Source organism: Ptychodera flava (assembly GCF_041260155.1).
Source record: "Ptychodera flava strain L36383 chromosome 3 unlocalized genomic scaffold, AS_Pfla_20210202 Scaffold_25__1_contigs__length_14229661_pilon, whole genome shotgun sequence".
NCBI classification, from domain to species: domain Eukaryota; kingdom Metazoa; phylum Hemichordata; class Enteropneusta; family Ptychoderidae; genus Ptychodera; species Ptychodera flava.
Genome location: NW_027248279.1, coordinates 5,013,783 through 5,040,260, shown reverse-complemented (window position 1 = coordinate 5,040,260; position 26,478 = coordinate 5,013,783). Strand labels below are relative to the sequence as shown.

Here is a 26,478-nt window from a genome sequence, read left to right as displayed (position 1 = left end):
GTGAAAATAGCTTTTCTGGGGTAAATGACCACAGAGCTACCACATATGTAAAAATCATCCTTGGTGAACTTCCCCTTTAACAATCAAGAATTCATCATTTTCTATTTCATACCTTGGCACAAATCCAGTCAACAAGAATTATAAATTATAAAGTGTGAATCTGGCATAGAGAAGAGACGAACGTTTAAATCCAGAGAGAATGAATTTGTAATCATAGGAACATTCATAAGCCCCTGATTTTGTGCAGTGAATCTTGTGGCGAAGAAGCGCGCCCTCATGGTGGGCTTTGATTAAACGTTCGTTTTTCTACAAATGCCAAATCTGATCATTCTGCCATGTTTCGCATGTGTGGACGAGAGACGCCACTCCCATTTATCCATTGGTAGTGAACTTTATTCTGATAGTTGCGATACTTCGGGTCAGTTTTGGAGATGACTCTGAAAACGTAAGATCATGTTATTTATTTTTAATTCTGAAAGGCTTATTCACTTTCGAGAACGAGTGGTCTGAAATGATTAAACTACAAGCCGTCCATCTCACTCTCCCTCATCCTCCCAACCCTCCCTCCCTCCCTCTCTCTCTTCTCTCTCTCTTCTCTCTCTCTCTCTCTCTCTCTCTCTCTCTCTCTCTCTCTCTCTCTCTCTCTCTCTCTAATATCCCCGTTTCATATTTTCTCTGCTGTAAAAAAATAGTTGATCCTATATGGGCGTGTTCGTAGAAGTCTAGACATTCCAGAAGTCTACACATTTCCTGGATCCAATGTACTTGAAGGTTAATTAGAGTCAACATAAATTCTACAAGTATGTTTAGGAATGGAGTTATGATTGTTAGCTTTCTCAGTTTTGCGGCAATGCCGTACCAACCATAGCAACAAGCTAAGACATTTACTATTGATATACTTGTTCGTAGAGAGTGTTGAATCCTTTCGGAATTGCAACTGAGTCGTCTGTTGGGAATAACACGAAAGTTAGGGGGTCTCCATTCATAATTTGTATGAAATTGGCCAAGCTAGGGACACCCGATGTGACATACTCACATACATCTATTCAGTCACCATCAGACAATCATTGACATCCCACTGAAACGCAACAAGCTGTCGCTCTGAACTTACCACGTGACTCGCCAGCGTGAACCGATAATTTCTTTTGACTATCAACGTTTTCGATCCCTCTGCCAAAACGTTCAAAATGGCGACCAGAAGACCGCCGACGAAGTACGCAGTACCGGACGGATTTGAAACCCTTCTTGAAGGACTTGCCAAGGAAGTCTTGAGATCCCAACCAGAGAATATCTACCAGTTTGCTTCGGATTATTTTGACAGCTTGCTACGTATGAGAGGTAAGTTGGCATGCTGCCCCATTAATTTTATCCCGTGATATTAACTGCTCCTTAATGATAAGTTATTATCTCTATATGTTTCTGGTGTCGATTTGTGTAAGTATTAAAGAATGAACTAGAAAGCAACTAAGCTACTTTTTAAGGAAGTCAAGTGCACAGATGGAGAGATTCGCGACAGAACACGCATCTGCTCTTGGATTTAAAGAAAGACCTAGAAATGCTGAGAAAGACATGTGTGGGACTCGACTGTTATTAGTCAGAAGGTAGGGGAAACAGAAACAGCGACCGTATGCCGGCTGTTTGATAAATTCAGGCGCGGCCCGGGACTGATAAACAAGATGAGGTCGTTGTAGTCATAGCAACAGGGGTTGATGCTGGTGTGGTGCAGCTGGGCGTAGATGTCCGTCCAATTACAGAACACATGTATGCGATTAAACGTTAAGTAGGCACTAGCGTGCTGATAGAAAACGCCAATAACTTCGGAATAACATCACATCATGACCGTAGAAATACACTCCGTCTCCTTGACAACGACTCGTGTCGTTGAACGAGAAAGTTGTACATCCATTACGGAACGGCATTGACCATCAAATTGTCGGCAACAGCGAGAAATACACTTAATCATTTTCGTAGACAGTAAGTTAAAGAACACTGATCCTGGCGTACGTGGCCGTGATCCACCGTTAATGATTCTACCGAATTCCTTTGCTCGAGGACGAAAAGGATGAACGAAAAGTAGATAAATCTACCGCGCTCTCTCAATGGCGTGGCATTCAGCATGTTGAAAAACAACTGATAACATAGTCTGAATTGATAACAAACAGTTCCAGTGAATCAGGGAAATTGCTTTCAATGTTGAACGAACATTTCAATTTATCAAGTACAAAGATGATAAAAGGAGAGTGTCGTTGAGGCTATACTCATCTCACCGACAACGGAGATGAGATCTCATGTTTGCTGCGAGTAATTTGTGAGGATAAGCTGATTAAAGTGAGAGTTGGGCTGTCACAATCAACGTCAGTCATATTCAGTGTAGGATATGCGGCTTTAAGGAGCTTTGCTTCGGGTTCAGTTTAAGATTATCACTTGCAAATTGACAGGTATGTATTCAAGATATGACCTATAGAAAATACGAAAATTCAATACTCAGAGATACTGAACATGATGCATTCGATGATTCGTGGATGAAATCAATATCTACTCAGTTTACAAGACTTGCTCCAGATACTGTCATGGCAGAGAGAGAGAGAGAGAGAGAGAGAGAGAGAGAGAGAGAGAGAGAGAGAGAGAGAGAGAGAGAGAGAGAGAGAGAGGTGGGGGGTCTGCATATCATCAAATATCTGTCGTGAATTTTAACAGATGAGTGTACAACTCCGAAGATTAAACGCTGCCTGACGTATTAATATTGTAGAATCAATCAATTACAAAGACAATCTCGTACTCTAAATGAGCAACAAAAACTAGGGCGTAGATAGCAAATAATTAAAGTCCAAACACCGAACGACTATGCATGTCATTCATATTTGTATCAGAGACAAAATCGTACCTGTTATAATAACTAATAAATTATGTAATATATTGTGTGAATCGAAACAAGTTAATTCGCAAAATAAGTGAATTAAGAGTAAGGGATGATATTGAATAATATATTTCCGATAACGTTTTTGATTTCGACATGAATAAAACAATCCTTAGAAAGAGAATGCAAATGAGTAAATGATTTAATAAAAACTTCACGTGTCTCACAGGACACGACATAAAAAGTGGACAGTTATCCCCTGATATCTTGTAAGGATTGGCCTTCGTTTTTTAATCAGTGTAATACAACGATTTCCCTCAAGTGGACGGGAAAAACATCTTCTAGTGCTGCTTGAGTTAAAATGCCCTTAAATTTAGTGATGAAAAGCCGGGTGTTGACAAAAGCTGCGTAGCATAGAGGAGACTCAACATCCCATAGATCAGAAAACACATACCGTCTTCCTTCTTAATAGCGTTACGATCTCTTGGTGTTCGTCAACTATGGATTCAATGCATTAATGGACTTTACAAAACATGTCAATGGATGAGAATGCAGAATTTCATCGAGACACGTGGACAGGCAGTAGTGAGTGTACATTTGCCAACTTTATGCGAAAATGACCTTTAAGCAAATGTTTGATTTTCCCTAGGCATGTTTGTCAATTTGCAAATTTAACGAACAGGCTGTCTAGTAATAGAGTCATATCTACTGACCGTGAGATGGATAGGTCAGTTGGCTTATCGATTTGAATAAATGCAACGCCATTAGAAGACATCATGATGCCTGTCTTTACTCACTGCAACTCATCTTATCTTCAAATCAATCAGTCAACTTCAGTAGAAGATTACCAACTCTCCTGGCCATCTATCCATCCATCCATCCATCCATCCATCCATCCATCCATCCATGGATGCAGCGCATCAATCCATCAATCCATCCATCCATCCATCCATCCATCCATCCATCCATCCATCCGTCCATCCATCCATCCATCCATCCATCCATCCATGGATGCAGCGCATCAATCCATCAATCCATCCATCCATCTTTCCATCCAACCATCCACCCGTCCATCCATCCATCCATCCATCCATCCATCCAGCCATCCATCCATCCATCCATCCATCCATCCATCCATCCATCCAGCCATCCAGCCAGCCAGCCAGCCATCAACCCATCCACCATACATTGAGTATATATATGTTTCACTTTCGTCTCTAGTATTCTGGATTTTTTCGATCACATATTTCTGAATTTTTGTTTGTCTGCCCCATTCGCACAATAACCGGACAAAAATGGCGCATGCATCGACGACAAAGACATTTCACAACGCATACAGCGCTTTCTGAAACCACGATTAATCAATACTGGCAGTATAGTGCTGCCAAAATAAAGACTGATTTGTTGGAGCGACACTCGACAAATTAAAACAGGTGCGCATTCTGATTAATTTCAAGACAAACATTTACTGTTTGTACAATTTATACTTCAGTGCACAGATACTGGTCGACAATTTCTGGTAAGATTTATTACAAATAAATCACCAGCTCATCTCTCCGTATCTGTATCTCCAATCCCGGTACTTTGCGGTCAACGTTGCACTCGTATAGTGAAAAATCGGAGAACGTTAACGTTTACCACGGTACTTTCAAACCGACCTTCGCGAGGCTGACAACGCGCTACGATACGTCTCTGCCATGGTCGTAAAAAGATGAACTGTCTTTACGACAATCTGCTTGAGTATCACCTTGGTCAGAAAGTACTAACATGTCTATTTGGGCCAGATCAGCCATTGATATACAAGTAGTTTTATCATCATGACGGACAGACAAGTTGAAGCCGACAAAACGTCATAACTTCAACACATCCCGGACCGGTATATTTACTTTCCCTGAGCGACGGTTGTTGACATATGTAGTACCGCATCAAGTTTCGTTTTGTGTAAAAACATAAACGATGTTATGGTGCTTCAGAGAAGTGATATTTCATACAAGTTTCATCGCGTCTCGATTTCCCCATTCTTTTGACAAGAATTATGTATGTATGTATGTATGTATGTATGTATGTATGTATGTATGTATGTATGTATGTATGTATGTATGTATGTATGTATGTATGTATGTATGTATGTATGTATGTATGTATGTATGTATGTATGTATGTATGTATGTATGTATGTATGTATGTATGTATGTATGTATGTAGGCGTGCCTTTGTTGTACTTTTGTAAAGTAATGACTACAAATGAATGTTGTCGTCTTTGTCGGTACAGAATCACTACCATTGAACGCACACTACGATAGAGGACACCATATTTCACTTAATTGTGGTGACATCTGCAAGCATTCTACTCAAACGCTTAAATTTGATTCCTGTCATATAATGAGGTCCCCTTTACCTTATACAATGGCTGAAATTATTGTATGCCGTTCTGCGCCAATAAAACCAACCCTACGGTTGAAATATTCTGCTTAGTCGAAAATTCGTTCGCTTACGTAACGTTCATCAGCGAACGCTCATTAGCGTTATTAAAACTCACTTAATTTTATTTTCAATAAAATCACGTCACACATGGGACACTGTCGCTGTTATCGTAATTTGTTATTCAAGTCGTCGTACGTCTCCTGTGAATATAAAATATGGAAGGGATCTCATCCATAGTTTGTCTCATGTCTAATGAACTAGTTATACTTAAAATAGAAGGCACAACTTGTCAAATTTTAAAAACAAAAGTCGGACACTCAGATATCTGAAAAAACCCAAATACTTTTGATGTAGCTTTCATTTAGTTGACTGTAATTGGATCTGAATATTTGAGTCAGACGTCGACACGTCGTGTTGCACTGATTTAGAGGATTCGCCTTTCCTGTTATGAAAATGTATCACTGAACACACATGACAAAATGACAGTGAAATCAGTCTGGCTTCTCCTCAATGTTGTAAAGAAATACTGTTGCAAGATGCAAATTTTGTGATACTGAACATATGGGTTTTGATAACCTCACATGAATTGTCACTGTAGATTGCACATATATGATTATTTATAACGCTTTCAATTGTTTCATGGTTTACGATGTTTTCATGTTGTAGTCGGCCATCAAGTCAAATTTCCAGCAATGTAGCCTCCAGTTACGGTATCCAGGACACATAGCAGTCGCCCCCTTTCGTTCAAAAACCAGTTTCCATGGAAACTGTGTCAGCTGTCCCGGAAATACAATTCTTTGTGAAAAACGCTAGAAGCCACGCTACATTTTGAATTGCGTGTATCAGGCATCGGCAGCTGGAAACAAATGCAGTATCATTTTCTGCTCCGAATGTGCAAATTGCCAGTCTAATATATATATATATATATATATATATATATATATATATATATATATATATATATATATATATATATATATATATTTATATATTTATATATATATATATATATATATATATATATATATATATATATATATATATTTATATGTTTTACTGCTTTAAAACTAACAAATGGGTAAATCTCAAGCAGATCTTTGTACATAGAAACAAATCTGTTCTCTTCATTCTGTGCATAGCTTTGCACGGAAACTGTCTATGATAAGGTTTAAGGTAGAATGGGACTCGGGGTCAGATATTTTGACTCTCAAACTTTTACAATTCTTTTCTGATCTACCACTTGTTGGGGCTCATTTTAAAGCTCTTGATGCAAGAAAACTTTTCACCGTCTTGGTTTTTCGCAAATCGAAGATTTTATTTTTCTCCATAGAGTTAACACAGAGACGGCGGCCATTTTGAATTACAAATATCAGTAAATTTTGGGTTTCTCTAGTGCCAAAATTTGTCCGGTGACCTCCGATTTTTTATTCTTGATTTTGAAAGAGAATGGTTTAAAGAATCCATGAGAAAATTTTGAGAAAAAGTTTAAGTCTTTCATTTTCGAGGCGCTAACTATCTTAATGACATCTGCCAGCGTTATCGAACCAACGTCGCAGCTGAGTTCCCCTCACCTGAATTGTGTTATATTTGTCTGACGACGACTTACGATCCTATGAGAGCCTCAGCTGATACCATGAGTTCTAAAATGTGTTAATGGCTGACTCGTTAAGCGATGAAAATGGATGGAAAAGCCCCTAGCAATTAGAGTTTAGTGGACAACTGTGACGTGGTTGTCTAACGAGGAATAGGTACGTACATATACTGACATCAATACCAATATGTAGGCAGACACTCAAGTTTATTGCTTGTGCTTGATCGCATCCGCCGAGGGGTAAATACACCTTAATGTGGTACATTCAACGAAAAAAATGCAAGAAAATTGCCACGCCCTGGCATTATTAACCTTATAACAAACAGTTAGCATCTTTTAGGAGTACGGATATTTTGTTTATGGACATAGTTTAGATTTCATGCTACAATCCAATGTTTTCCAGTGCGTCCAAAGTTCGTTTAACTCACCAGTACCATTTCTAAGCGAGTGAAAACTATGCAAATGACTATTTTGTCCCATGTACATACACATATACGTCACGCGCGTTTACACATGTACATACCGATGGCTGTGATTGAAACAGCTTTATACCAAAACTAAATTATGTTACTATGGAAATGACCTGACATCATACATAGAACTTAAAATTTCTACCACCTTACAATTATTCTACCTGTCACCGTAACGGTACATAAATGGCTGTGTTTTTATTCGCAGCTATCATGGCGTTCCACAGAAACATACTATACCTAGCGATAATGATACTCATATTCCAAGGTTCACAATTGCCTTTGAAATCCCACCGCGCATTTAATCATAAATTGGTGTTTGTTATTTCTACATTAGGTTAGTCCTCTAGTGTGTGTGTTTTGCCCACTAATCTCACATAGTTTTACCTTGTACGTGAACAGAATGCATGGCTTCTGTTTGCTTCTCTCGGGAACATGGCCAGAAAATCGTTAGGAATATATTAGCTATCGTAAATCGCTGTTATATACATGTAATGTATGGTGCGTCTTGTGAACATACATACATACATACATACATACATACATACATACATACATACATACATACATACATACATACATACATACATACATACATACACACACACACACATACACACATACACACACACACACACACACACACACACACACACACACACACACACCACACACACACACACACGTACGTACGTACGTACGTACGTACGTACGTACGTACGTACGTACGTACGTACGTACATACATACATACATACATACATACATACATACATACATACATACATACATACATACATACATACATACATACATACATACATACATACATACATACATACATACATACATACATACATACATACATACATACATACATACATACATACATACATACATACATACATACATACATACATACATACATACATACAATGCAGCTTCTGCGCTGTGTCATAATTTCGGGAAGCACATATTTTCCCATTATTAGCATTATTCACAAAAAAGAAAGTGTTTCCTAATGTGACGTGTCAGGTCTATTTTATGACTCTCAGGGACCTTGTTCCGCCATTACTCCATATTCAGCCATTACGTGTTGCACATTTAAATGTCTATAAACTGTTAATGATTGACGATTCAGCCGTAAAATTCAATATTGCTTGGTTACGGAGCTCGACTCCGATCGTTTGCTTTAGCTGATTTAGTCGTCGTGGCCAACAGTAATGTTCATACTCCAAAGTGCTTTTACCTGGCGAGTTCGTGTACGCCATTTTGTGTGGATGACTGACTTGTTGTTTTAGCGTTCGAATTTATTTACTCCTTTCGAGTGTCTCTGCGATTCATTCGAGGAAATATTTAGTGCACGAATACGGTCCTTAATGTAGATCGCGCTTCGGGGGCAGATATTCAGACTCTCAAACTTTCACAATTCTTTTCTGATATACCACTTTAGGGGTTTCATTTTAAAGCTCTTGGAGAAAGAAAAAATTTCACCGTCTTAGTTTTTTCGAAAATCCAAAATTTAATTTTTCCCAATAGAGTTGCCGTGACACAGGGACGGCGGCCATTTTGAATTTCAAATATCGCAAAATGTTGAGTATTTTGTTTCGCTAGTTCAAAAATTTGCACGGTGAGCCCTGATTTATAATGTTGATTTGGTAAGAGAATGGTTGAAAGTTTCGTTTAGGAAAGTTTGAGCAAAATTTTAAGTCTTTCATTTTCGAGGCGCATACTATCTTAATCAGAACATCCAGGACAACAGCATAAAAGCAAAATGGAAAAAGAGTATATTAGTTGAGTATACTCTTACAGAAACATTGTCAAATCCTGCCATGGCGTGATCGAAGGACGGTCAGTGGGAGACGGAGGGAATCATATCGGCAATGGACACGGACACAAGAAATAAAGCTGAACAGTCAAGGAAATTAGCAAAGAGAAAATCAGCTAATCTGTCAAAATACGTTTGCTGCGCTCTGCGAAAACGTTGACATGTAGAGATCCCGCGATCCTGAATACAATCCATGCGTGACACCGCCAAGGAAATGATTGCATACCACAGTGTGGATGACGCGTTTACTTTTAGAAGTATGCAGAGCGTTATATTTACAGCATGCATGCTTAAAATTTCAATCCATCATGCAAATGAGTTTTCTGCCTCCGTGAGTAAATTATGATGTTCAATATTTTGTATTGACTCTTAAATAGTCACAAATTAGAGCCTAGAGGTAGTTTGGTGATTGTGTTTACTTAATGACCCTAAATAATGATGTTTCTTATGTTCATTTGAGTGTACGTTCTGAGAATAGCAATTTGGTTGTAAAATACAAAATTTTAAAAATCCGTGTCAAATCACACGCTATGACATTTCGTTCATGCGTACTCAGTATATTGTAAACTGCATTTGAAATCGTCGTCAAAACGTGAGGCTATGACCTTGCATTACATGGCCACTTGTACTGCAAATGAGAAGAAAAGTAAAACGTAATCTTTCGGCGGCCACTTTTAATAAAGTCATTAAAACACTGACAGCTTTGCAACTCAGATTCATTTAGCCATGCCTGGATGTAATCCACCGTGACAAGGTCCCTAACGTCAAAATGAAAGAAACCTCATTATCTTGCACTCAGTGCTAATCCCTCTGGTGAGAATGTGATGAAACCAAGGACTCTCGCAAAACACATACATCTTTACACTCAGACTTTTCGCTTTAATGATTATTTTTCAATCGATTTTGGAGTTTTAATCGCGGGATTAGGAGAGGAATGATTTAGCGCGATAATCCATACACATGATTCATTTGAGAAGATTATACTTGACTAGCACTATGAAATGGTGTTTTCATCGGAGCTAAAATCCAGAGTTATCCACAGGGCGCATAGGTGACCGTTGGAATCTACTGCTGTCATATTGTCCTGTGCAGTAGTTAGAACGATTATTCTCCAAAGAAAGCGAGAGTAATGCTTTCAACTTTGATATTTAATACAACAAAATACGTGCTCTTTCATTCAGAACCATGAATTTTTTGTTTCTTAAGAAAGCAAACAAAATGGCGACAAAATGGTTACACCTTAGTATGATAAGTAAACTTTCCACGCATTAATAAAATTGCATCCCTGTTGACAAATGTATCACGTTAAGAAATTTAAAAGTTCAATCATTAAGTTCGTCATTTATTCGTCTGATAATGGCGGCAATGTTAGCTTGAAATGTCGAGAAACCGGATTTTTTTTTTAATTTGAAATGAATTTTTGTTACATCTTGTTCCATCTCGAGGTTATACACGGTTCTTTCTTTCCTTTGAAGACTAGTGTAACATAGATACATAGACACATACATAGATACTGTACATGTGCATGCGTGCGTGCGTGCGTGCGTGCGTGCGTACGTACATACGTACGTACATACATACATACATACATACATACATACATACATACTACATATACACATACATACATACATACATACATACATACATACATACATACATACATACATACATACATACATACATACATACATACATACATACATACATACATACATACATACATACATACATACATACATACATACATACATACATACATACATACATACATACATACGGATGGACGGACGGACGGACAGACAGACAGACAGACAGACACACACACAGACAGACACACAGACAGACACACAGACACACATACAGACAGCTGGCTCACATCACTGATGAAACCAATCGATGTAAGACATACAGCCTTAATTGGCATTCACACTGTCTTCCTCACCTTCGGATCAATTTGACCAGAATGGAACAGCTGGAAGACAAGTCAATGAAAGAATATGTTCCTTGCAATTCGCTGAGACGTTTAATCAGCTTGACTTAGAAATGGGTTAATTGACAGACCGGAACACGATATCCGATATACGTCAGTGGGGATAGTCGTCTTTGATTGTGGCCGCGGGTCGTCCAATCAGTGCAAAACACTGCTTTATTTCAGGTTTACAATCACTTACACACACATGGCAGTCGAACCAACAAATTGGTAGGTGACGAACTATGCTGACACTGGATCGCTGTAATCATCCACTATACTTCACCAGTGTCACGTATGTTTCAATTGGATGGAACTGACTTCACGAATTCAAACAGAATTCCAAATCCTCGTCATAATGTGAACAACTTTCTGTAACGTAATATGATAGCAAAATATATACTCACGCACTCGCCCAAATAATGAAGATATGATTTGATATTCGCACTCGGAACCATTATGAGCACAAAGGTTTTTTTGGTCAGGTGTCTGAATAAATTAAAAGGAGTATATTGAAAAATGACTAATCGTTATTACGTAACTTGTCAATGAATAGGTCTGTCAATAAGTATGTACAAGCATAAGTAAATTACTAATTAATGTCGTATAAATAGTATCCGCCAAATAATTATTTTTTCACACACCAAGGTCCATCATGCGGTGTAGTTCGGCGTTATTTACGGGTAGATTCCCTAGCCATTTCAACACGCCAGCTTTAAGGAAACTCAACCGCACCGCATCAATGAATGCATCAGATGCCGACTGCTGTCTAATTGTTTCAACATTTTCAACCTATTAGCACTTTACTCCAGTAATGGGTATCTACAAAACGTGTGCTCCGACCGAATACCGGTCATTGCTCAACACTTACTATTCATTGTTATGCCCAATAGAAGATAAAAATAATGGATTCACAGAAAGTCAGTCCTAATGGAAAGCCATGGAATCAACGTTTACTGAAATCGAAAAGCCAAAATTACATAACATTTTGACACAAAATGAAGTATATATACAATGTCTCCCTTCTAGCCTCACTTGTCTGTTGATAAGGTGTTAGTAAAACACTGGACATTATTAAGAGTTCGCTGATTTCATTGCTGATTCAAGTCTTTTTTTCAAGGTTAATTCTGCATAAAAGAAACTGTGGATAAGTTTATACCTACTTAGTACGATAACATTGATAATGTAATAGATTCAAACTTCCCGTACGAGAACTGCGGACATGTGGCTTTTTTGTGCCACAGGGGATAGGGGTATACAATGCTGTCGGGATGAATGTCTTTTTAAAGTGCGAACTCCAGCGAATATTGCGAGTGAGTGTGTGTAATTAAGATATCCCTCGTTGAAACGTTTTATGACGGAAAAGAGAGCGAAACTCCGTATACACTTCCATTGGTGTCATTGATTTGAGTGTTAGAAGTCATGTTACAGTGAAGATATTTGTCTGAACAAGTCAAGATATCGACACTGCACATTGTATACCATATCGTCACACACTTGCCAAACGTTCGACGAGCACACACAACACAAAACACAAGAACTACCCTATGTTGTACACATCGCTATTGTCTTATCGACTCCTTGGTCCACCGATGACGTTTGTTCAACATTTAAGGTGACCATGGCGACATAAATACCTATAAGACGGCGAATTCTCTCACAACAATTGAAATTAGCTTTTATAACTGGTGTCTTGTAACGTTTCCTGGAAACTGACCAAACAAAAGAAAAATACACTTCTTGTCACCATTATGCACATGCAATCGAGTTTATCATTATTGTTGATTTTTACTAAGTGTGGGTTATCAGAGTTACAGTTAAATTGCAATTAGCATCTAAAAATGAAAATATATTAAAAGCGTACATGAAAGAAAAGAAGAAGAAACTAAGTAGAAGTACATATCACATTCAATGATACAAACACATTCAATTAAAAAGACTAGTACAAATACATTAAAAGCTGAGGAGATTCAATTAACCCGAAGGTGAGTCATCAATTATAAATTTCATTACGAGGCAATTGAGTAAATTAGATTTGAAAATTGGGACAGGCCGACTATTTGTAAGAGAAGGACAAATAGAATGAGTTTCAATTCGGTGTGACACGTCAAGACTTGATCCTGTAGACCTTTGTTGGGCTGGAAATTCAGGCCTTGGGAGTGAGTTTTTAAACCAGTATGGTCACAGGTGTCGCAATATTTGATATCGATTGTATAGAACAACACAAAGAGAATTTCGCGTGGAAGAACATTTAAGGGTTTGAATGTCAATGCAACGAACAGTAAAGAAGATCAACTGAAAGTTATAATGCAAAGATAAAAAGATAAAAAGATGCTGCATCTGCAAATAGAGCCTTCCACATCTACGATGTCTCTTCCAGCATTTTGTGAGTTTGTTCAGTCACTGGAATGCTTTTACATGTAAGTGCTTGCCGGAGTAGTGAAACAGTAGCAAATCAGATTTCGAGAAACTACATCGTACACGACAAGGATATCGTTATAAGTTATCATCCGGCAACATTTTGAAGATTTCATTATCTGACTGATAGAAGGCGTTTTGAAAAAAAATTCGATGGAGATATTCAAGCCTAGATAAGAAACTTGAAGAGTATATGAGAAAAAATATAGATATAATGATAATTGATTGTAATCAAAACATTGAAGAAAGACGCCAGCGTTGGTGAGACGACTGATTTCATGGATATAATCAATCATTAATGGCGCACCCTAAGCGTTGGCAATTTGCATATAATTTTTTCGGTGTATTAACGTGGATATCTCTAATATACGGTGTGCAATGTTGGCGCCGGCAATCTCTCAACGATTGTTTGTTTTTTTAATTCGAAAATTTGATATTCTTATATTCCCTGTGATGAGAGGCATTTTTTGTCGAATGTTTACTGAAACCATTCTTCAATTAATGATTTACCTTCACACATTAATGGAGTAAGTTCTGCAGCATTCCATCACAACACGATGTGATGTATGTCGTATCAGGACGCGAAGAATTGCAACCGATATTTACATATCTCGATAGGGCCCGCTGAACAGTTTTCAAAAACCGCAATGCGCATGTCACAGTAATGCTTAAGGAGGGTGACTTTATCTCTTTGATTCGATGAAGTCGATTCTAAATCTCTCTTGAGCGTTATCGCCCGACATTCTGTCTCCAACCGGATAAAGGATATTTTAATTTTATCCTGACATTCAGTCATAGTTGTACTAGACTTGCAACATGCACGGCAAACTGTATTTCAGTGTAACTGGTAAAAATCTCGACATTGATATCTTTAGGCTATGCGCGCTGTATCTCTGATATACTTTCGTTTCAAACACTAGCGACCCGGGCAGAGAAGATAACGGTACTCATATCATTTTAAACAGTTTCTGGCGGGTCAATGTAGACGCGCAAATGTATTCCATTTATTTCGCGGCATTATTCACTCACGAATTATGGTGTATTGGAACTGAATTGTACGCATCTCCTTTTTCAACATTTCTGAAAGATCTCGGATTGAGAGAGAGAGAGAGAGAGAGAGAGAGAGAGAGAGAGAGAGAGAGAGAGAGAGAGAGAGAGAGAGAGAGAGAGAGAGAGAGATTGTTCATTTATGTTGGAAATCTTTTTCGTAGTCGTGACATACACATGTACATATATATGTACATGTGTAGACGTGCGTACACCACGGCAAGGAGTACAGCCTATGTTGTTTTCGAAAACAGCACCTCGGAAATACAACAATTTGCACGGTTTCCCTGAATGATTTGCCGGTAGGTCATCTCACATACACGGTACTGATAGCGATGACATTTCCCTACAGCGTCAATACAATTCTCAAGACTCAGCGAGAAGCCTATACAGTTCCATAATACTATCTACGTGGGGTCTTTCTTTCACAAAGTAATGGCACTGTATAATACCACGTTGTTATGGACAATTTTCGGTAAAGTGAGTTGCCATAGCAACGCGTCTGCCATTAGCCGGAGATAGAAAAAACGGTAGAACACTGAACAGGTAAAAATGTTTTACTGCGTGGCTTTGTTTACTGTGGTAACCAAGGCGATAATACGTAGGAGAAGTTGTAAAATTGTGTAATCACATAGTGTGACGTGGAGAATCCGTGTCGTGATTTGACCATACAACCAGGCTGTACGTGAACAACTGTACGGTTCTACAACGACTGAATTGAAAATGGCTAAATGTTTTGCAAAATCTACTTTTTTAGATACTTGACACGACAGTTTGAAATTAGCCTCCATCTCGATAAATCGTTGTAGTTCACTTCTCGCGTCGTCGCAATTACGATAATTGGATGCACAGTGGCACACGACGGCTACGAGACACAGGTGCATATCTCAGCGAGAGAGAAAATTGCTGCGACGATCACCTTGGCGACGGCGACAGCGTCGATAGTATATTGACGATTAAACGGCGGCGAAATAATGATGTCTGGATGATTGTATTCGCTGATAAATTTTGTTGTAGATTGTATTCATTCAGCTCGCTGCTGCTGCTTCGCCAATGATGATGATAATATAGATGCTGATGATGATGATGATGATGATGATGATGATGATGATAATGGTGATGGTAATATCAGTATAATGATGACGAGCATGTTGATTACAATGAATTGTTGCTAACCACAACAACATGGCGACGACAACAGTGACGATGTTGATTACTAGGAATATGTTTCATTGGTTACAATTTGCTCACTTGCAGATCTAGCCAATCAACTAACAAACCAAACAAATAAAAATGCTGATGAACAGACAAACAAACAAACAAATAAATAAATAATTGATAAATTACAAACAAGAAATAATTAAATAAAATAATAAATTAATTAATTAATTAAGCCAAGACATGATGTCTGTCCGAACTAATTCATGATTTCTGTGTCGCTGTAGCAGTCTTGTTTCAACTGTAGTTTGACTGAATTAATAAAGAAATGTTATTATGACGTAACCTTGAAAAAGTGGATTTCTATTTCGTTGTTGACCATAACGATATGGTGGTTTTTATAATTACTTCGACTAAAATATAGGTTTAGACTAGGCGGTTTCCATTGTTCAGGATCGTGCACGGCAAAAAAGTGTATTTTTCCCACGTATCTCTGCTATAGAACAAACTTAATTAATTATCGAACACACTCAAGATAAGCAGAGAACAACACAAACTTCTCTTAAATAAAAAGAGCGGAACTGACGACTTGCGCTGAAAAGCTTCGGAACATTTTAACCCTTTCACCACAGTGGTTTGGCCCAAACCCATTTTATCAATGGTGAGTGTGGACCTGATTATAGGGAATTAGGGGTGAACAGGTTAAGAAGTCCACGAAACTCGGTATTGATGATACTTCGTAATATCGATTGTGATGAAGAATATGGAGCCCTGCTTGACATTTTGAGTAGAAATTTCAAGAATGTGTGTTAGAATTGACGAAAATCTAATTATTCAAAACGTGTTCGTGGCTGACATTAGTTAAATCGATTGAAATGCGTAATACAAGACACAAGAAAATGCGTCTACGGCACGTAGTGCATTGAAAATAAGTCACTCATTATTTTCTCGGAAATTTACTTTTTGAAGAACAGGTCAGCCAGGCAGTAGATTTGTTTGCTGTGGGTGGACAGACGTGTTCGGTTGAGGATTAAATTTCCCTTCCACAACAGGAAATTAAAGTTTTATCTGGAGTTTGTGACTCAATAAGAAACGACAATTCTAATATTGTAAGTCCGTTCGGTAACGTTCTCTTCGTACTTGGCATGAATCAAGCTTTTGATTAAGTAAAGAAATGACGCCTGTGTGTTCTTCTGGAATAGAAAACATATTGTATTTCCAATCCATGTTAATATATATATATATTATATATATATATATAATATATATATATATATATATATATATATATATATATATATATATATATATATATATATATATATATATATAAAACCGTACTCTCTGTGTCCAAGTTCAGAGATTGCCATAAAGCCATTATGGTGATAACCGGGAGGGCACATTGTATACATTTGTGTGATATATATTATATAGATATATAATAATATATATCTATATTATATATCATATATATATATATATATATATAATATATTATATATATATATATATACAAAATGTATAACTGTGCCCTCCCGGTTATCACCATAATGGCTTTATGGCATTCTTGAACTTGGACACAAAGAGTACGGTTATATATATATTTATATAATATATATATATATATATATGATATATATATATATATATATATAATATATATATATAGTATATATATTTTACATAGATATTGTAATTTCCCACGAGAACTTGTATCCATACATATATATATATAATATATATATGTATATATATATATATATATATATATATATATATATATATATTTATTTATTATTTATTTTTATTTATTTATTTATTTATTTATTTATTATTATTTATTCGTTTATTTATTTATTTATATATAAGTCGAGTAGCAAAACGAAAGATTACATGATAATCGACACGAATATTAAAACCTATAAGGTGGTACAAGAAAACATCATTAAAAGTTAAAAGTACTGTGCTCGATCTGTGTTTCTGTGGTCAAAGTTTTTCTATAAAGTATCAAAAATCATGCACGCTGCCGAAGTAAAAGAAATTTCTGTGAAGGGAAAACAGCTTAAACGTGACCGCATAGTATGGTTGAAACTGGATTTGAACTTGTAGGTTAGCTCAGATAACGGTATGTGTAATGTGTCGGAATACATGTACTATAGGGTTGACTGAATGCGATCTATTTATCTTACATATAGCGTAAATCAACGAAGAAATACATAGTGTCCTTCTGCCAGTGTGTGGATTTGCAGAAACAAAATTGCGACGGTCTACTGTAAATTTGCTTTTTGAGGATTAAGTAATGAAACCAGGCATTGAGGCAGGGAATTGCACCCAGGGCCAGGTTAAATCTTACACCTTGTACAGATGGTCTTGTGTACATTTCATTAACGAAAAGAACTCCGAGTCGAATTACACAAAGACCAATAGCGACTAATTATGTTTTCCAAGTGTATTAACGGTCAATCACGTCTAATTATATCAAAAGTTTTCCTACCGCATTGACTGCTGTTAAAATAACCAACCACAACACTGGATGCTTTCTTTCGTTGAAAAATAAAATTACATACATAATGAGCGGAGATTGCATGATTTCAATTGAAAAGTGACGACAGAGTGAGAGTGTAAAGCGGGAATAAGAATAAAATAAGATTATGATAACATAAGGTAAGGTAAGATAAGATAAGATAAGATAAGATAAGATAAGATAAGGTAAGGTAAGGTAAGGTAAGATAAGGTAAGGTAAGGTAAGGTAAGATAAGATAAGGTAAGATAAGATAAGATAAGATAAGATAAGATAAGATAAGATAAGATAAGATAAGATAAGATAAGATAAGATAAGATAAGATAAGATAAGATAAGATAAGATAAGATAAGATAAGATAAGATAAGATAAGATAAGATAAGATAAGACAAGACAAGACAAGACAAGGTAAAGTAAGGTAAGGTAAGGTAAGGTAAGGTAAGATAAGATGAGATGAGATTAGATAAGATGAGATGAGATAAGATAAGATAAGACAAGATACAACGGTGCCCTTTAATGTGTGTTCTTCCACGATAGAGAATGGACGAAAAATAAATGAACGCGTTGTATACTGTTTATTTCTCCAGTAGAAAACAGTGAACGCATTTTGGCAGTGCCTGCAGTAATTCCCTCTGTGTCTAATGTAATATATCGTACGTGTTCGACGTCATTCTGTTTTCATTTCAATTAATGTTTAGAAAATCGTCGGAAATCGACTTACATCTACAAAAAACATATATCTACTTCATAATTTGACCCGGAACATCGTAAATTGAACCTCAAAGTAGAGTATTGTGTATTCTGGAAACACTGCGTCGAACCGTCCACCGTGTTTTCAATTGAACACAATTGTAGCTATCATTGAACATCGTGTCCCAGTAACACGACGACGAGAGTTCGTGAACTCAATTTATTTTCCTGTTTATTTTATGAATAGACTAGATCAATTTATACAACAGAAAGCGATCGCTTCGTGTGATGATTGTGTTTCTCAAGGCGAATTCGTCAATTTCATTTTTGTTCTGTTGACAGAGTTTTTGTACTCTGTTGAAAAACTAATCTCTCACATCAACGACTACTTTGACAAGATGAGTACTGTCACAAAGGAGTGGCAGTCTTCAGTCAACAGGACCATGAAAAAAATGAGAAAATCATGATGTTCTGCTTTCAGGATGACATGGTCTACGCATGGGCAGTCAACGAATCTGTTCGTCCCAAATGCTCGCAAGCCAGCGATTTCTTGGCGGGCGTTTTCTGCATATATTTTACGGGAGCAGAAATTATTCAAACAGTAAGGTGAACTAATGTCAGACTTATTGTAATAATTCGATTTTATACAAACAAAGAATGAAAGTCGGTGGAAGTGTCTGTCTTTTCTCATTTGTCCTTAATTCCCTTAAATTGTATTTTGTTTCTATGGCGACGTCGAAACAGAGAAACAGGCTTGAACAAAGTGTCTTTTGACATCAGGACACGTACTGACTTTGGCAGAACCTTGTTAAAAGCGGAATTCCCAATTAACTTCATTTCCAAACCATTAGTTGCAAGAGGTTTCCGGGAAAGTGAAATGCACAATCGATCAACCGGTTTCTTTTTTCACTGATCGGACACTCACGGACGAATTGAATCCGTCTCTGTATGAAATTAGGGCTCGGCTGGTTTTATCCGTCACTGCGCGTTTTCAATTTAGAATTGCATTATCACGCATCGAAACTTTGCATCTGCAAGTGGGATAAACAGAATAAGACAGCTCGGTACAGACACAGAATCAACCACACACAGGTACAGATAAAGTTGCGGAGAGTGAAGCGGAGAAATGAAATTATATCTGTATAGGAATAGCTGCACAGGCAGAGACGGTCAGGGGAAACGACAGACGAAGGCACAAGAATATCGACAGTCGCTGGGGATTGATCGATACCCCTCAGACAGAGGAAGCGCTGCCTAGCATCAATTCTGATTCGTAAGAGGAACACAACGACATGATTAAAACGACATTGACAGGGGCCGCGTACGGACATAACTATGTTCCTGTATTAAAAAGTCTCCGATGACCTCAATGTGAACAAATATACGTATCTACATCCGTCTGGTTACATGTCCACAGCATACTTATCATGAACTGAAATAGTTTCAAGTATTCGTCGTACTGCGTAAGATACATCCAACTGTTTCAGACTTCTAAAGGTACTACTATTATTCAATAATTCAGTTCAATTGAAGACAAGAAGCACAATCCATATAACCAACTCCTTTTATCTTCGCTCGCGTCTAGGGGTTCGTTTCCACAGCAACGCGCAAAGATCGTATCTCCAGGTGTTAAGACTGAGAGGATGGTATGATAAAAACCATTGAGGGTCGTTGTGATGCGTTTCAGTCTCATCTTAAACACGAGTGTACCATTAGCAACGAGATTCCCATCCTTAGGGGAAAATCTCTTTTATAACAAGACACCACTCAGTTACCTTGGTGATGAAATTGTGAGAGAGTCTTCTATTGATTGTGATCGATAGCGATAAGGAGTTGTCCGGCAGTCTGGATTTTCCATCGTCAGCAGAGAACGTGTTGGCAGAATGCACAAATTTTCCCTATTCTGCCATCGGGTTCTCATTACTCTGAAAGTATTCTGGTAACAAGAGTTTACCCGCCTTATTTAGACATAGAATACGCCTCGGGCCAATTCTCGGATTCTCAACTTTTATAACATTATTCCTTGGTGGAGTAAATAAAGTATCTGCCATCTTAAGCTTATTTTGCGTGAAAATCTAAAAATTGCAAAAATCGAGTCGACATAGAGGTAGCAGCCATTCTGAATCATTGGTAAATTGTGCGTAATTTATTTCTCTAGCACAAAAATTATTTTCGGGTCGACTGTACGACCTTGCCAAATAATTGTCGAAAAAAACCAGTATGACAATAGGCATTGTGTCGCCCTTACTCCGTGAATCAATAGTCTTTGGTGAATTCATGAACACGTCGTCAATAGTGAAATTGAAATAATATTCGTTCAATTTTCTGATATGGATGTCTCAGATGTTGTGGTAAAGATAAAGTTATCAGACGTTATCAATTCCTTTAATTGAACAAGTTCTAGCTTTGAGATGTTGACATGCCATCTGTCATATATATATTAAATCTTATGGAATATCGCTTTGTCAGTTCGACAGATATTCATAATAAAGTAGTATGAGCCTCGAAAATAAAAGACTTAAACTTTTGCTCAAACTTTCCTGAATGAAACTTTCAACCATTCTCTTACCAAATCAACAATACAAATCGGGGATCACCGTGCAAAGTTTGGAACTAGCAAAACAAATTACCCAATATTTTGCGATATTTGAAATTCAAAATGGCTGCCATACATGTGTTAACTCTATGGGGGATATTGAATTTTGGATTTTCGAAAAACTAAGCCGAAGCACGGGGTAGAGAAAACGTGGCCGGTGAAAGTTTTTCTTTCTCCAAGAGCTTTAAAACGAGCCCCGTCAAGTGGTAGATCGTAAAAGAATTGTAGAAATTTGAGAGTCCGATTATGTGTCCCCGAGGCGCGTTCTACCTTAAGACAAAATATATAAGGTGTTCCTTGAATGAGTTAACAGTTTCTTCTTTTAATATTTCTCCTCAGAATCCACCCAAACAGATAAACTAGAAACATTGGTTTCTCTCTACGACCCTTCGAGACGTAGCCAACCATGTGAGCGCACTATCCAATCAGCGACCAGTAGTTACCAAAGCGAGGTTACGTATCATAGCGAGGTTGAGGTACGTGATCTGCTGTGGTAAAATGACGTATTGCAGCTAAGTCATTGGTTTCATACTATGAAATCTTTTTGCATCTCCATAGCGACTGTGTACATATATTTACTCTAGCAATCAAATAATTTCGGAAAATGTCAATATACATAATACCCTGCATTAGACTACAGTGTCTGTCGATGGCTAGAAGCGATGTTCCATAGAGCACGAGACTGTCAAAATCAGAATCTGTGCTCTTGATAAGACAAGCTAGCTTTCTCGTGCTGGCCTTTACATCCGCCTCAATTGATATATGGTACAATCATTTACTGCGTGCAATGAGATTTGAGTATACTGCTTTGGATAAAATACTATCTACATTTCCACATGACAGCATCGAGAGCTACAAATTACATTTTATTTGACATTGATTGGACACGCTTAAATAGCCTCCTGCTCGTTTATTTCTCTGCTTGTGATTTTGACATCATAAATTTCGTCTGTGATATCAGGTTACCACCGACGACGAGGGAAATGATCTGCAGGATTCACTCACTAACGGCAGTATACGACAACAAGATGACGCAGACCCTGTGACGGCAACGGGAGGTCATGTGACCTCCATCAATGGCGAGAACGAGGCCGCGTCGAAGATACAGGCCGGTTACCGAGGCTACAAAACGAGGAAATGCGTGGAGAAGAAAAGGATCAACGAAGGCAGGGCTGCTGTAAAGATCCAGGCCGGTTACCGTGGACACAAAACTAGAAGAGCGATAACAGAAAAACGGAGAGAGGAAAAGATGGCGGCCGTTACAATCCAGTCGAATTATCGAGGATACAGGGAAAGGAAACAGCATAGTACAGGTTTCTCAGAGCCAGCCCGCCCTCTAACAGTTATTTTGAACGAGTCTGCTTTCAGAGAATTCCTTAAATAGAAAAGATAGTAATTGCAACGGTAACGATGTCAGGGCATTGTTTTCCTAATCGCTCCGTTATGATAACTGAGTCGAAGTGTCCCATTCTAGTCGGTAACATCGACTAGATGTCAACCTCATCCCTTGGTTAGCAACACAGTTTCCGGTCATTAACTTAAAATAAACGTTTTAGTATATTCTTAAGCTTTAAGCCCTTACTAACTTCTATTACAAGATGTTGGAATTTGAAATTTCCCGGGGAAAGTTGTGTATCTCTGCGTAATTACATTACCTAATTTCCATAGCACTGTGATTCTGATGAACCACTGACACCCCGGTGTTACTTGTCTCGTAAATGATTATCTGCGTTAGGCCAGAGGAAAAATATTTTTCCTCGGATTTTTTTTGCAAAACTTGAGAGGCGGCGAGAGCATGTTTTTACGAACGAACGAAATTAAAAACTCCCACTGCTTACATTGTTACTGATGACTTGGCGTCTAGATTTTACAAACTGTCCACAATAATAGAGGCATTGCATATACAGGCAGTGTTGACAGAACATATTCTAACTCTCGTTGCGTTATACAACTTAGAAATACTGACGCTAATCAATTTGTTGATAGTCGCGGTGCCAAGATGCAATACAAAAGTCTTATTCGAAGTCCTTCACCAAATTAATTGCAATGTTGAAGTATATGAATTGCATCAATTTCAAATAATCAAAATTGGTTAAAGCAGAAGTGGCGATTCCTGGGAACAATTTGTTTATTCTCGTGGTCCTAACTGTTCTTGCCTAACACTGCTTCTGATCTGTTTCACAGGTCAACCGGATCAAAGAAGATAAGTCGGCCAACGAAATATTCTGATGATATAGTGAGTATCTCCAGTGATGGGTCCCTGGTGGAATATGCAGACTTAGAGGTCACTGACCTACGTCCCAGGCCGTCATATGGCGGAGGCCAAGAAGGCATAGCTTCCGGAAGTGGCCGCGGTCTTGCGGGAAGCTTTGAATGGTCTCCCGTGAACTCCGATATAGAAGACGGGAAGCCTGAAAGTAGGCGGCCTGATATCGACACGGCCCTCACCGGAACTTCTGACGTAGAGGGCGATGTCATACTGTACAGACAATCCTCGGATGAGGAAGGCGGTGATGATGACGCTCAATTGACAGCCAGCTTTGTGTCGTCAGAGACCGTCGATTCGGAGTCTACCATTACAGGTGGGGAGATAGATTATCACGATGCTCAGAGAGCTGCAGCCAGGATACAGGCAGGCTACCGAGGTATGTTGGTAAGGAGGGAGTCCAAAATGCAGATTGAGATGAAGGCACGGACAGAAAACCAAGCAGCGACTAAAATACAATCTACGTACCGTGGTTATCGGGGCAGAAAACAAAAAACTCCAGAACACCAAGATGTGCGTGATGAAAGCACGGGAAAGGAAGCCGCCGCGACCATAATTCAGGCGGGATATCGAGGTATGGTGGGCAGACGACAGGTGAAACAGCAGTTAGACGCCGCCACGACCATACAGTCTGGATACCGAGGTTTCAGAACAAGGAAAGTTCTGGAAAGGGAGTCCGAAGCCGCAAACACCATACAGGCGTCATTCCGAGGCTACAAAACCAGAAAAGAGTTCTTGACAGAAAAGTTGTCGGCCACGAGAATCCAATCCAGATATCGGGGGTACAGAAAAAGGCGCGATTTCAAAAAGCAACGGGAGTCGGCAACAAAGATACAAGCTTCGTTCAGGGGATACAGAGTACGAAGGAATAGAAAAGACCCTTCAAACTGATGTTGTACTCAAAACCTCCCACTTCGACGAACACCCATGTTCTGTCAATTCTCTCATATCGAATGCAAATGCACCTATTTTTATACTTGTTACCTTGCAAACGTCGTAGATATAAACAATTGATATTATACTGGTTCTTGACCTGCCTTTTTCAATATATCAATATCATATCGAAAAAATTTGAAGATTTAATGAAATCGTCACGTGACAAATTATGCATATCCATTGGTTAATACATTTCAATATGTCGTATAAGTGTTGTATATGGGATGACTCATTCCAAATGGCTTCGATGAGATTGTACCATATTAAAAGTTAATCGCTTTGGTGGTTGATAGAATCGTTTATTGAAACAGAAAAATCACAAAGTGATATTTGAGGCAAGCCCCGAAAATAATTAAAAAATAATTCATGTTGCATACCTTTCCACTCTACATAAGTTTTCACCTCCGTGAATGCTACGTACCTCGACGTCGCCGCTCTCTTAACTGAGATCATGCTACTCTTGAAAGGCGCCCTCAGCGGGCATTCGAAGTTAACCACTGTTGTTCTTCTCCAGCGGCCAGTACTTGTCAGTAGATACGTAATGGAATGGGTGTAAACGCCTTTACGAACTTGTTACGCTTCTGACATCGCCAACAATTCGTAAATGTGAGTAATTGTAAAGGGAACCTGTAATAAATCGGTCATCTTCATGACTGTGACGTATTGTCTACCGCTAACGTCCCGATTGGTTTGTTGTCATGTGTCCACGATCAGTCTGATTGAACACTTTTAAATGTTTATTTAAAAGTCATCCATATTCATTGAGCTCTGCAGCTAATTCCCACTGCTACCATACTGAATTTTAAATCAAGCTTCGATTACTTGCAGCGAAATGTTGAGTTAATTTATATCAACTCTATGCACCCCCTCCCCCCACCACCACCAATTATATATGAGGTTGTGTTGGGGTCACGCAAGAGGCCTCATTGCTTCCCATACACTGTACAATATCGCAACACGTCAAGTCACCATGTACAAGTCAAAAAAGAATTCTTCCAGTTATGCAAATAAAAAATATGTTAATTTTATCATGACTCGTGCTTCCCTTAGTATTTGGCTACTAGTATAAAGTTCCACAGATCCATGGAAAATTTGTATCGTCGACGTTTGACGACGAGTCTCCGAGATTTCAGACGGTTACGCAACAAGGACCCAAAACCCTACGCCCTATCGGGTTCAATGTCGTCCAAATGACTATTGCATTGGCCTCAGCACGCCTTTGTCTAGTTGCTTCGCCCTGTGACCAAACGTTTCAATTTGTATCACTCGTTTCTGCCTTGATTTTTATTTTGATATTTTTTATGGCAAAATGTTCTTAATCTTGTAATAAACGTAGCCTTGAAAACTCCCCTCGTGCTTCGAAGATTTCATTGATGGTCGAATTAAGTGATTATATTTATTGTGGTAAAACCGAGCCTCCTGAAACTGTGTGAAGAATATTCGTTTTACAATAGCGGCAGCTATGCTTTCTTCATTGTATAAATTCCAGTCCCGACCAAAAAATTTCGACCCTGCATGTGAAATCGCCAATGAAGGTTTTGTTTTGATCGTCTTAGCTTCTATTGTGTAATACGTTAGAGTAAAAAGACACTGTATCTACGTCATAGCTTGATCGGTTGAAATGAGCATTATTGTTCCTCAGGCATAATTACGAGTGTTAATGACGTCATAGGAGCTACATTGTCCCCATACCAAAGTTTCAATG

The 26,478-nt window shown here is 38.2% G+C and overlaps 1 protein-coding gene across 2 annotated transcripts; it reads left to right on the top strand.

Moving 5' to 3' along the window:
- The first annotated feature begins 1,023 nt into the window (after nt 1–1,023).
- LOC139125371 (sperm surface protein Sp17-like) lies at nt 1,024–26,122 on the top strand. Of its 2 annotated transcripts, XM_070691467.1 has the most exons (4): nt 1,024–1,338; nt 21,911–22,047; nt 22,533–22,884; nt 23,756–26,122. In XM_070691467.1, exons 1-4 carry the CDS (start codon nt 1,188–1,190, stop codon nt 23,776–23,778), a joined length of 663 nt encoding a protein of 220 aa, XP_070547568.1. In that variant the 5' UTR covers nt 1,024–1,187; the 3' UTR covers nt 23,779–26,122. The 2 variants fall into 2 exon arrangements, with proteins under 2 accessions (XP_070547568.1, XP_070547567.1); XM_070691466.1 differs by having other exon boundaries at nt 1,053–1,338; nt 22,533–26,122.
- The last annotated feature ends 356 nt before the right edge of the window (nt 26,123–26,478 follow it).